At 38.6% G+C, this 14,368-nt stretch overlaps 2 protein-coding genes across 12 annotated transcripts in view; both read left to right on the plus strand.

Annotated features, from left to right (window-relative positions):
• The window catches only part of cbx7a (chromobox homolog 7a), a 64,420-nt gene extending 51,709 nt beyond the window's left edge, over positions 1–12,711 (plus strand). For 7 of the 11 annotated variants that reach the window (XM_087242687.1, XM_087242688.1, XM_087242684.1 and 4 more), the window contains 5 exons: positions 5,526–5,569; positions 6,153–6,218; positions 6,319–6,385; positions 8,627–8,972; positions 11,412–12,711. In XM_087242687.1, the coding sequence (XP_087098813.1) occupies positions 8,639–8,972; positions 11,412–12,001 (924 nt within the window). In that variant the 5' untranslated portion in view covers positions 5,526–5,569; positions 6,153–6,218; positions 6,319–6,385; positions 8,627–8,638 and the 3' untranslated portion in view covers positions 12,002–12,711. Of the gene's footprint in view, positions 1–4,206; positions 4,480–5,525; positions 5,570–6,152; positions 6,219–6,318; positions 6,990–7,280; positions 9,793–9,929 lie in introns of those variants that run through there. The other 4 variants (NM_001017853.2, XR_015479828.1, XM_087242690.1 and 1 more) reach the window with 4 other exon arrangements.
• LOC147845623 (uncharacterized) overlaps positions 1–14,368 on the plus strand; it is an 807,608-nt gene that overhangs the window by 350,882 nt on the left and 442,358 nt on the right. The gene's annotated exons all lie outside the window — the stretch shown is intronic.

Here is a 14,368-nt window from a genome sequence, read left to right on the forward strand (position 1 = left end):
AAAAAATAAACGGGGCTAACAATTTAGGGGGGCTAACCATTCTGACTTCAACTGTGTATATATATATATATATATATATATATATATATATATATATATATATATATATATATATATTTATATATATATATATAAAATATATTATATATATATATATATATATATATATATATATATATATATATATATATATATATATATATATATATATATATATATATATATTTATTTATTTATATATATGCGTGTCTGTGTGATGTATGTAAAATTTGGCCCGCGACAACATTTGTTTTTTTGCATCTGGCCCTTTGCCCAAAAAGTTTGGACACCCCTGGTCTAGACGATCTGCTGCAGTTCTAACTGAGCATCAGAATAGGGAAGAAAGGTGATTTAAGTGACTTTGAATGTGGCATGGTTGTTGGTGCCAGACAGGCAGGTCTGAGTTTTCAGAAACTGCAGTTTTGTGGTGCAAATGCCTTGTTGAGGTCAGAGGAGAATGACCAGAAAGGTTTGAGCTGATAGAAAGGCAACAGTAACTCAAAGAACCACTCGGTACAACAGAGGTATGCAGAACATCTCTGAACGCACAACACGTCCATCCTTGAAGCAGATGGGCAAAAGCACCAGAAGATCACACTGGGTGTGCCACTGCTGCCAGCTAAGAACAGGAAAGTGAGGCTACAATTCACACTCCAAAATTGAAGTATAAAAGATTAGAAAAACGTTTCCTGGTCTGATGAGTCTCGATTTCTGCTGCAACATTCGGATGGGGTCAGAATTTGGCATCAACATGAAAGCATGGATCCATCCTGCTTTGTATCAACGTTTCAGGCTGGTGTTGGTGGTGTAATGGTGTGGGGGATCTTTTCTTGGCACACTTTGGGCCCATTAGTACCAAATGAACAGTGTGTCAAAACCACAGCCTACCTGAGTATTGTTGCTGACTATGTACATCCCTTTATAACCACAGTGTATCTTCTGATGGCTACTTCCAGCAGGATAATGCACCATGTCATAAAGCGTAAAACATCTCAGACTGGTTTCTTTAACATGACAATGAGCTCACTGTACTCAAATGGCCTCCACAGTCACCAGATCTCTAACCAAAAGAGCTCCTTTGGGATGTGGTCGAATGGGAGATTCACATCATGGATGTGCAGCCGACAAATCAGCAGCAACTGCGTGATGCTATCATGTCAATATAGACCAAAATCTCTGAGCAATATTTTCAGTACCTTGTTGAATCTATGCCACGAATTTAAGCAGTTCTGACGGCAAAGTGGGTCCAACCCAGTTCTAGTAATGTGTGCCTAATAAAGTGGCCGGTGAGTGTATATACTGGAAAGCATGTAAACAGGTTAAAAGAATTACAAACTTTTTTTCCTCTCTCTCTCTCTATGGAAAACAATTTTAAAGAAATCGAAACATTATGCAGGGGTTTTCCATCTGGGGTCCAAGAGGGGAACATATTTATATAGCCTACAGGTATATACACCGAGCTTTTATGCGTGTAAGTTTTGCCTGTATTAATACGTCGTTGTCATTAAACTACTAAATATAAAAGTACTCAACTAAAATTTAAATTTTTCCCATTTTCTGCTTAGTGTGGGATAATTAGCGGAATACGCTGGATTTATTTTAAATTTAGTAAATGCACTGAATAAAACCAAACAGGGATCTCAGCAGCAGCAGCAGCAGCGCGAGGAGGGAGGGAGGGAGGGAGGTGTATAAATGAGGGGCGCTGGAATTCTCTAGAAATCAGCAGAACTTTCTGGAATTCTGTTGGCGCAGATTCCGGGAAGGACCGGGATATTTATCATTGTTATTCAGCGCGTTTCTCGGAAAACACAATTTAAGTACTTTCTTTTTTAGGTGTATGTGTTTCCGTAGATCACGTTTCTATATACAGGGCTTTACATCAGCATCTGCAATGACCCGATGGGAAGCTCAAAAGTGACTCATCGCACTAATACGTCTTTATCGCACAGAGAGAGACCACCTTTTCCCGTTTTTCATATCCATTTCTCGGCAAAAACAGTCGCGCTCCTTCCTTGACGCGCGCGAACTCTCGTGGCCATTCGTGCTCGGTGCAGTGCTGAAGGGACGGCGAAGTATGGCAATCCTAGGTAACATTCAGCGTTTAGCATTAGACATTCTTACGCTTGTCACTTGTTGTAATTAGTTCTTTTTACAGTTATATTGTACTTTTTTCCCTAAATGTCTGTGCAAACGTGCATAACTCTAGGTATACTAACCCTTCTTTCAGTATGTGAGAACCTGTTGATTTAACCACTGCACAGGCCAAATTGATTTGAAATTTGTGGCTTGCTGTATCTTAACTGACTCCATAGCTCCTTTCACAGAGTGATACCGGTAAATATCCGAATCATTTCCGGAATGACTTTACCAGAAAATTTTAAAAAGCGCTGTTCACACAGGCGAGGACGTTATGGAATTCTTTTTCTGGAAAAGAGCATTCACACATCCATTCCAAAATACGGGTAAATTCTGACTTCATTAACAAGAAATGAGCTCTAAACGGCTGCGCTTGTGATCGTTAACATTTGACTACATTACAAACTCTGTGGATGAATCAGTATTGTGAACAACGTCAATAAAAATTTATAAAGAAACACTTTCGCATGTCGAGATGTTCATAATATGGGTGTGCTGGCGCTCACTGGATGCTTCACGGGCACACGTGACACGTCACACAACTGAAGGAAGCAGAGCTTAAAGTTAAACAAACAACGGCTTATCATAAGCATCTTATCGATAATTATTTACACAGCTGACATTAAAAAGAAACATATAAATGTTATTTGACTAAAATCTAGCAGCTAAATGTGACTTGAAAAATATTCAAAGGCTTTTATTTTTATAAACCACGAGGAAGTGAATGCGTCTGACTGTTCTGATTGGCTGAAGTAAACGTCTCACGGCAGCGCATTCTAGACTGCACACGTTCTTTCCCGCAATGAGCGCAGTATTCCGGCAAATTACAAGTAATGTTACAACTTCCCTTTCCAGAAAATTGCCGAAACGAATTCACCGGTATTTTCAAAAAGGGCCTGGCTCTAAATAAGCAAGTTTTAGCTACTTTTAACATTCAGAAAAAGAAAAACACCTGTGAAGAAATTTGCAGAGCAACACAAACAGCAAGCAGAGGTATAAATGCACGACTATGCGTAAGGCAGGCACCATGGGTCACGCAGATCCCTCCACACCAACACGATCATGCATGCAAGGATCAATCCTGCTTCAGATCTGCTTACGCTGTGCATTGCTGCACTACTTTGCCATGCTGTATGAAAGCTTTGGCTGCATCCAAAATTGCCTATACTCAAGTAGTTACTACATTCATTTAAATTTGAGTTTACTATATGACCATTAGAAAAGTGTATATATAGTATGAATGCGAGTAGTACAAATGGAACTCAGATGTATTACAGCTTACACATTACTATTTGTCATTATTACATGACCTTCCTGCGTCAGTTACAACGCTTCACTCATAAATTCTCTCGCACGGCATCATGGGATAGCATACCCTCCATTGTATGAGGGTCATCCGGGTTGTTTTATCATACTGTTTTTCGAATGCTATGAATTTGGCCATACTAATCAGTTTGCATACTACTTATATAGAAGTATGCGCTTGCGAACGCAACCCCTTATCTGTTAATGTGAGTGATGAAAACAAACATGCTCTGCTTTCATGTGCATTGTGAATGATGCTTTACTGCTGATTGGCTGCAAGTTTGATTTGGGACTCGGTCTGACTTTTGCCGTTTTCTAAATATTGCTAAGTGCCTTGCCTTCGGAAAGCATGTGCTCTCATTAATAATTAAGAAGCAGGGTCTTCTCATAGGATAATATAATAATAATGAGAAACCGACGCATAATCACTGCACTATCAGATTTGCGCTAAGTCACCATTTTTGATCCCGGCCCAAAAAAAATTAAATCCAGAAAATAAAATTAGCTGACAAAAGCTCATAATTATTCGGTTTTCCCCACAATTAAAGCTGACAAGTGCTAACGTTGCCTTAACTGATGCTTAACACACAAATCTGTTCGAATCTTTTAAAAAGGACTCCAGGGTGTCTTGAACCTTTAAAAAATAAAATAAATGCTAAGTCGGCTTGCCATAAGGAGAAGTGGGTGGGCGCGCGCGAGTAGAGCGTGCACGCGCCAAGCAAAGCCAGTGCGTACATGTGTCGCAGATTTTAAAACTCAGAGCTGGACGAGCAGCGGACCCGAAGGTGCACTAAGAGTTCCGACGGCTTTAAATCCTAAGAAAACACACTGCCAGAGTCTACGCGGGACATCTCGACGACATCTCATCCTCTGAAGAGGAAAAACGGAAGAGATCAGAAACTCTTTGCTGCACTGAATGATCTCATGAACATGGAGCTGTCATCAATAGGAGAGCAAGTGTTTGCGGTGGAGTCAATAACGAAGAAGAGGATAAGAAAAGTAAGGACGATGCTGATGCGCATTAAAATAGACTTGGTTCAGCTGTTTTACTGCACAGTATTCTGCAGGCTCTATTTGCTTTCTGTTTTGAAATGATGAATATCCCCTAAAGTCCGCGCAGTTTTGTTTTGTTGGCAGTTTAGGAATGACTCACGAGTGAATAACACATCTGCTTGCGTAACATTTCGAAACTTTCTCTTTGCACAGCTTCTTGTGTGCACAACACTGCGGTAACTTGAATGTTATTCTCGAAAGTTTGTGAATTTTAGTAAGATCTCGCGCTTGAATCGCGAGCGCTATAGATGGAGGGGGTGTGTGAGAACAGCGCGCGTGTCATCATCATCGCCATCGATGCGCTTTTCGCTCGGAAAATCGCCGCGTTTCGTGGCTACGCAGTTTATTTATACGCGCGCAGGGTCACAGATGATGCGCGTAAACATCCGCGCAGTTGTCAAAATAATCGGAGCACTTCGAATCAGTGGCGGAATAAACTCGTTTCTTAATAGGGTGATAAACAAAATAGGTTATGTCTAATAATAGAACACGCACGCGTAAGTATCGCTTTGGTAGGTGTTTTTGTTATTTATTATTTTCTGCGTAATATAGAGCCAGATGTTGTAATGTACAGTAATAGCTGGTGATGATGATGATGATGACTAACGCTGCATGTGCACGCGGTTTCATTTCGCACGCTCGAGCATGAGGGGGGAAAGACCTTCACCGCTCCACACGTTGCACAAAATGAGTTGTTTACGCGTTTCCATGGCCCCACCTATTTCCATCCCATGAATGTTCCTGAAAGTCGCTGTGTTTTTTTTTTTTTTTAAATGGAACTCACGAGCTCACCCATGGTCACGTCACATTACGCACTGCGCGCACGGCTCCGTTTCATCCTGTATAATTTCTGTCAAAATACTACTGCGTGTTGACATCTTAAAGGGACAGCTGAGTGTTTGGATCATGGATTCGTCGAGGAGTATGACGTATGTCTCCATCTGAACTTTAAAAGTGAAAGTGACTCCTTTCTTCTTTCGCTCTCGTTTCAGGGAAATGTGGAATATCTTTTAAAGTGGCAAGGATGGTCGCCTAAGTAAGTTGCTCCCCTATTTAGGTCATTTTTACAAAACAAAATACAGCCTACTACTAGGACACAGTATGTGGGTGCATCTTACAAAAAACATGTGAAGGTCACATCTCACTTTAAAAAGATTAGATTACAAACTAAATAGAAAAAAAACTATGTAAGCATCTTATTGTTTTCCTCTTACATCACATTTATGTCTAGATGAATTACACAAAATGAGTCATGCCCTAGTCATATTTCAGATAATAATCCAAACAAAAGAACAGTGATACATCTTTATAGTAATTTATTTGTTTATTTCATGATATTAAAAGGTTTATTAATATATATATATATATATATATATATATATATATATATATATATATATATATATATATATATATATATATTAATGTATTTATTTCTATAAGATTATTGGTTATCCAATTAAGATATAGCCTTGAACTATTCAAATAAACATTATCGGACAAAAATCAATGTAGGCTGTGCATTTTTATTCTGGACACAATAAATAATCTGCACTTCAAACTGTTTTAGCTATGTGCTACTCCAATGACCTCTTTGGGTCTGTCTATGTGACTGTCAGGTACAGCACCTGGGAACCAGAAGACAACATCCTGGACCCTCGTCTTGTCCTTGCCTTCGAAGAAAAGTAAGTTACACTCTGGTACATTTGATTACTAATGAGAAAAGGACCAAATGGTTTATAATTATTATTTTCCATCTCTAATTCCTTTGCATTCCTTTAACAGAGCAGAGAAGGACAGAGCTCTGGCTTATAAGAAGAAAGGCCTGAGACCTCGTCAAGTTATTCTGCGGGTATGAGTTGAATCTTCATTATTTTGATGTCAAATAGTTGTACTTTATTAAACCGTGAGGCCCTATCTACATTTATAATTTATTTGCGGGTCTACAGTTGACATCACAAATTTGAGGGTACTCTAACCTCACCAAGAATAATCCTCTGTGGTCTCCTGTCGACACAGGCTGTGTTCTTTTGAACACTATTTTGATCACATATGAAGTAAAGTCTTTATTGTTCTATAAAGCTTACTGCGGTAAGATGAGACCTCAAAACTCCAAACTAAATATATGCTATTAATCTTGGCCCAGCGAGCCTCTCCAATTAAAGAGATTCTCCCCAAAACATAAATTACTACAGGTTTTATTGGACAGTACAGGGCACATATTTCATAATTTTGCTACATAATCTTAATATAATATTATAAGAGGTAAAGCCTGAGACCTCGTCAAGTTATTCTGCGGGTATGAGTTGACTCTTCATTATTTTGATGTCAAAAAGTTGTATATTATTAAACTGTGGGTCTCTATCTACATCCACAGTGTATTTGCGGATCTACAATTGACATCACAAATTTGAGGGTACTCTAATCTCACCAAAAATAATCCTCTGTGGTCTCCAGTCAACACATGCTAGGTTCTATACAGCAAGGCCTTTAGTGCTTTATAAGCATTACTCTAGTAAGACGAGACCCAATACTCCAAACTGAATATGCTAAAATCTTGGCCTAGAGCAATGGTCACAAACTTAATTCCTGGAGAGCAGCAGCTCTGCATAGTTTAGCTCCAACCACCTCCAACTCACACCTGCTTAATAGTCTCTAGTAGTCTTGAACACCTTTATTAGTTGGATCAGTGGTGTTTGATTAGGGCTGGAGCAAAACTGCAGAGCTGCGGCCCTCCAGGAATCCAGTTTGAGACCTATGGCCAGGAGATCCTCTCCAATCAAAGAGATTTTCCTGAAAAACTATATAAGTATATATAGGATAGTACAGGAACACACATTTCCCAATTTCGCCATATGATCACTATTCGCCAAATGTGATTGGTTCGTTCCTTTGTTACTCTGCAAAATCAATTTAAATTGTTTAATTGTGTGAACTCAAATTGTAAGTTTAGGCAATTATTCAAAACATTATTACACTTATTTTAAGACATGAATATATTAACTTTAACCAAGACATGTTAAAAACATTCATCCCCAGAATATTACGGTGTTAAACCTGGAAGGATGAAATGTCATGGTTACTTTATGGTAAAATTGTGCTTCATTTTTACAAGAGAATTGTTACATTTGTTTTACTTCTCAGGAAAAAACTAAAAAAAACTTGTATGTAGCTTCTGCAAAAGTGTGAGCATAAGAATGGCTGCAGTTTGCTTTAAGGTCCAGTAAAAATAAAATAGCATTTTTTTTATGTTAGTATCAGTATTAGTCTTTGAGGATATCGGTAAGCTAGCTACAATGACAATTCACATTTAGAAGATATAAAACTGATATAAACATGTAAAGATGGTAGTTTGTCACTTCCGCCTAAATGAATGGACGTTTTTTCCCACGTCACATTATACTTCAGTTTCTCATCTAATCCTGACTAATCAAATGCTCTCTAGTATCTGACATGCCCCGCCCCCTTCAAGATGCTTCTCATTTGCTTTTCATTTGATGCTTTTGAGCTCAACTACTTTCAGTGGCAGAGTGGTGATAAAACAAAACGCTTTTGGCAGTTTCTTTAAAAGGGGAGGGACTACTCTATGTCCCGCCCGCTCTTTGTTTTCAGTTGAGATTACACCAAACATCAAATAAAAAAATGTATACCTTTAACGCACAAACCCTGCATTATTAAGTAATATCTGTTGTGTCCTGTGTGTGCAGTTTCTGTAATGAGTACCATGGCCGAAAAAATGTTATATTGATTTTTATATAATATATCCAAGAATCTGATACACAAAATAAAACAGATCTGATGTACTAAAGTGCCCCAGAACTGCTGAAAGACCTGAACGCTGTGTGTTTGTGTCCATTATTGGCTTCGGTTTCCAAATTTGGCCTAACATCAACAGGGGGCTGTTTATCCTCACATGGTCCAGGAAAATTCTCTAAAAGTGCATCTGCAGAGCCATCTAGATTGCAAGATATAGTATCACAGCAGTTGTGATGACACTTTAGTATTGTAGAGAGAACAACACAAAGCAGCCTAGAGGACAAATATTGCAGTGCATATTGCAATATAAACAGCACATTTTTAACCCTCCCAACAGAACATCTACCCGATGGACCTTCGAAGTGCACACAAGGTTCCAGATAAACCCAGTCCAAGAATCCGTCTGTCACTCACCCGCTCCATGAGCACCGAAGTGGACCAAAACGGAAGGCGCTATAGAGATAGTGTTGTCTACCGTCGCTTAAAGAACAGGTACAAGAACAGGCAGTGCAGATCCAGACTCTTTGAAGGCATCAAGCCATCCAAGCAGACAATGAGACATCCACTTCCTGCAAAAGACTGTACAGAGAACGCGTGGAATGAAGACGAGCAGAAGAGAAAGGTCAAGAAAATGAGAAAAGATGAAGAAAACACAACGCAAGTGCATCAGGACATTCCGAGTGGTAGGTGTTATGTGGCATCGAAACGACAACTGTTGCTAAGATACACTGCATGCAACACATTCAGGGGTCATAAGGGCCACTCTGAAAAATATTGGCAGATATTTCTGAATCACAGTGACAACCGGCAAACACGTGTTTGACTACCGAATAGATCCCACCTAGTTGACCCTAAAATGGAAATGCATCAGGTTAATTTAAATGTAGTCTTCTGCAAAACACAAAAACTGAATCAAGTCAGTCTTCACCATAAAATAATCCCAAATGTCATATGGACTGCTTCTCTACAACATAAACCATTCATTTTCTGAAACGACTCACTTTTATTTGAAGTATTCTGAACCCATTTGACTTTGGTCTGAAGGACTGACTCATTTAAAATAGTTAAGCATCCGTTTTACCCTGTTATAGCACTCAAGTCTTAATCAAACTAGTGATTTACACCATGCTAGATTTGCTGCCAGTGACGCTGAATATTGGTAGCTACACAATTGACCTTTAGACCGAAGAAGCTCTGGACTTTGCAGCTTAGCCAAGATCAGAGACCTTCTGACTGACATGGAAAGCAACCAGCCACAGTTTTTAGCGTTTAGAGACATGACAATGTAAAGCTGGCATCGCTACAATAACAGACTAGCATGCTGTCAATATATCATTTATTCAAGAACATTGTGTTCAATTGTCAATGGTCCATGTTGTTAACTCCACATACTTATGAAAATCCAGTGTTTAGTTTAAGATCTCATTAGTGGCTTTTACGCTGAAAAGAAATTTTCATAGTTCATAGAACTAGAGCATAGGTCTCAAACTCAATTCCTGGAGGGCTGCAGTTCTGCAGTTTTTCTCTAGCCCTAACCAGACACACCTGATCCAAATATTTACGGTGTTCAAGGCTACTCTTGAACACCTTGATTCAGTGGATCAGCTGTGTTAGAATAGTGCTGGAGCAAAACTGTGCAGAGCTGCGACCCTCCAGGAATTGAGTTTGAGACCTATGAAATAGAGCAGGGGTGTCCAAACTCGGTCCTGGAGGGTCTGTGTCCTGCTGAGTTTAGCTCCAACTTGCTTCAACACACCTGCAAGGAAGTTTCTAGTATATCTAGTAAGAGCTTGATTAATTGGTTTAAGTGTGTTTGATTAGGGTTGGAGCTAAACTCTCCAGGACACTGCACTCCAGCAGCGAGTTTGTACACCCCTAAACTAGAGTCTGAAGTACACTGTAGGAACTAGGAACTATTTTTTGTTTTAGAAAACTTTGAAAGTAGGGTCCATCTCTGCACAATAAGAACTAGCAACATATTCACTTGCTGATTAGGAAGATTCATGCAATACAAAACACCAGCACAATAGCTCTTGGTAGCTAGTTCTTATAACAGTTCCAGTAACTACCACATGTGAAAGCCCCTATTGTCACAAAGCCTTCTTATTTGAAGTTTAGCATCTGGCATGGCTTTGCTTTTCACGAGACCTCTACAATTCAATTCTAACTTTGAAGGTTCCTTGGTGTTTATTATTTCATGCAACTTGTGCATCAAACATTCGAGCCAGCAGTCCATGAGCATGACATCTGAGGCAAAGACGAGGTCTTGACAGTCTTACAATCAATCATTGACATAAACCTGGTGTGATATCTTGGAAATAGTACGCTTAAAGGCTGATTTATACTTCTGCATCAAGCGTACGCTCCAGAGCAGCCTACATGTGGCCGCATAGCCCTCACCGTGGCCGTCAGCGTCACTGATACGCACCTCTCAAAAAATGTAACTACACGTCGCATTGCCAAGCTCTGTGATTGGTCGGCTTGGTATCGCTGACGAGTGTGGGCGGAGGTGACAGCCACACAAGCCGGATGGGGCGAGTATTTACAAGTGTGGAGTCTCGTGAATGACGTCCAAATGGAAAGTTTTGTTTTGGGTTTACCTTATGATTAAAGTTGTTGCTTTGCAGCTAGTGTTTCAGAAGTGTTATTGCAGAGCTACAAAAACAGGGCGCAAAAGTATAAAAGCACAACTACGCGGAAGGCAGGCGCCATGGGTCACATCAATCACTCGACGCAGAAGTATAAACCAGGCTTAAGTAGATGACAGAACCACTGGACAATAAAGCCTTTCTGGACCTAAATGCTTTTAGAACTTGAAGCTCTGAAACTTGCTTTCGGGCTTGCTGCTTCAAGTAGTCACAAAATAATCCATATGCCTAGCGAGATACAATTGAATCCTTCAGAATGATACAGTGGATTTCTGTGAAGATCAAGTCAATATTTAATTTATCGATTCTGTGCCTTAGCACAAGGTTGTAGGTCAGTAAAGATCAACATCGAAAGGAAAAGTGGAACAAAGTCAGCCATACATCATTAGAACAATTTAGGGTTAAATAGAGACAACAAGTTTAGGTTGACCACTCTTTAAAACTTCATTCCAAGTTTCTGTCATTTTTTGCCAGGTCAAGAGATGTCCGAGGGTTACAACTCTTCGGCAGAACAGGAAAGTGAAATCACCATCAAGGAAGACGAAAACTGCTCTTCCATTTTTGACCAAGAAGAGAAGCCAAGCGAAGATACGGGTACAGCCATAGGAGCACCAGAAAGCAGTACAATCACAGACACAGAAAAGAATGAGCCAGTCACAAACACTGCAGGCGACGAGGACTGTGTATGGGTATCGCATGACACAACAAACACTGATCAATCATTACACAAGTGCACTAAGTCAGGAGCTGAGGAAGGTGTGTTTGACAGAGTACAGAACAGACCTTCAGTTATCGAGGTGCGTCTGAGCGCTAGATGTGGACAGGAGGAGGTAAGAGAATCAGCTGAGGTAGGCAGTTCAGAGGCCAAAGACAAGGAAGGGATTGACGCTGAAGTCACGGCAGAATTCCAGGTTCCAATTGACCAATTACAAACTCCTGTCACAACCGCAGTGCATCCTGGGAAAGTCATAGTGACACAGGTGACCATAAATTCCTTGACCGTGACCTTTAAAGAGGCTATGACGGCAGAGGGTTTTTTCAGTGAGTGTGGGCTTGAGGTCTAAATTGACAAGGAAATCCAAGAGCATTTCATTAGAAACATGTACAGTTAGTCAGGACCAAGTGAACGACACAGTTCACAGTAGTGAAGCAGATATTGTCCAAGCAAGGTAAGGACACCTCCGAGGCATTTTTCCTTCAAGTTTGTCCTTGTGTCATTGTGGTAAGTTAACCGTTGATGGATGACATTTCTGAATATACTCAGTGATGCTGTACACCAAGGTTTCAAGCATGTAACGCAAATCTCCATATCCGTACCACTACTCTTCCAGCAGTCGCCATTACACTAACTATAAGAAGAAACCGTTTTAAGTTCCGACTCCAAGACTGAACTTCGGTTACCTCACCTGTTTGTCCTGTAACCAAGCAGGTGGGAAAAGGAAAGAGCACCTGGCTTTGTTTCCATATCTGTGCCCGAGCTCTCTTCGCTCTGTTCAGAGGCCTTTGTGCATTTTTAAAGAGACAGTATTGGTTTACATTCACAACCGCTACAGTGGACGCTTTTTTGTAGGGCTAGATCCTGTTCATCTGAACACATGTGCTTTAGGTGTGCTTTTAGCATGGCAGAAATCAAAGCCGAGCCTAAAAACATGTTGTGGTCGTGGTGATATTTGGCTTATAAGCTCTGTTGTTGCTCTCACATGTGACAACTGCACTTTTTTTGCTTGTATTTACAGTAAATAAATGGAAAAATAAAGTTGTGGGTGATTTTAAATGATTTGTGATGATCATTTGTTTGGGTTGAAGGGATTTACATTTTTATTCCTTTTAGCCATTCATTTAAATGACAAGAGTTTTGGAAAAGTTCAGAGTAAACATAAAAAAATAATAATAAATATACGTATAAATACATGTTTTGAATATATATATACACACAAATAGTTTGAATACACACACACGCGCACACACACACACACACACACACACACACACACACACACACACACACACACGAGTTTTTGAATATATACACAAATATATACGTTTTGTATATAAATATAAGCACAAATATACGTTTTGAATATATATGTATATGTATGTACACACACATTTTGAATATATACAAAAATATACGTTTTGATTATAAATATAAGCACAAATATACGTTTTGAATATAAAATTACGCACAAATAAACATTTTGCATATAAATATCCGCACAAATATACGTTTTGAATATAATTAACAGCATAAATATACTTTTTGAATATACATATATGCAAAATACACGTTTTTAATATAAATATGCGCACAAATATACGTTTTGAAAATAATCATATGGACAAATATACGTTTTAAAAATAAATATACAGACAAATATACTTTGAATATAATTAACAGCATAAATATGTTTTGAATATAAATATATGCATAAATAAAAGTTTTGAATATAAATGTATGCAAAAATACACGTTTTGAATATATACGCACAAATGTACGTTTTGAAAATAAATATACGCAAAAATATACTTTTTGTATATAAATATATACAAATACACATTTTGATTATAAATATATGCACAAATATACGTTTGAACATAAGTATCCGCACAAATATCTGTTTTGAAAATAAAAATACGCACAAACTTTTTATTATAAATATATGCATAAATATACATTTTGAGTATAAATATATGCACAAATATATGTTTTGAATATAAATATACTCGAAAATATGCGTTTTGAATATAAATATATGCACAAATACAAGTTTTCAATATAAATAAATGCATAAAAATACGTTTTGTATATAAATATACGCACAAATATACGATTTGAATATAAATATGTGCATAAATATATGTTTTGAATATAAATATACAAACAAATATACGACTTGAATATAAATATGTGCAAAAATATATGTTTTGAATATAAATATACACACAAATATACGATTTGAATATAAATATGTGCAAAAATATACGTTTTGTGGTCAAAGAGTTTTTTTAACAAAGCAACAGCACCCTCTATTGGCCTGGCATGTACAATATGCTTAGTTGTTTTTACAGATTGATGTGAGAAAAATCTTGGGGGCATCATTTTACTTTCTGATATTTGTCAACTGAGTTGCATCACATCCATCACAAACAGTCACTGATTATAACGTAATGGGTTCTATTTAGTTGGGTTGCAATGCTACTGTCTGCGATCACATGGCAGTCACTCTGATAAAGTTACAATAATGAGATATGAATTCATGATTAAGGAGGACGCAGTACATACTGGAGGGACTATGTCTCTCGGCTGACCTGGGAATGCCTCGGGATCCCCCTGGAGCACCTGGAGGAAATGTCTGGAGAAAGGGAAGTCTGGGGTTGTCTTCTAAAACTGCTGCCCTCGCGACCTGGCCCCGGAAAAGTGGATGAAAATG

This window comes from Danio rerio, chromosome 3 (genome assembly GCF_052040795.2).
Source record: "Danio rerio strain M-AB ecotype USA chromosome 3, GRCz13ab, whole genome shotgun sequence".
In the NCBI taxonomy this organism is placed as follows: Eukaryota; Metazoa; Chordata; class Actinopteri; order Cypriniformes; family Danionidae; genus Danio; species Danio rerio.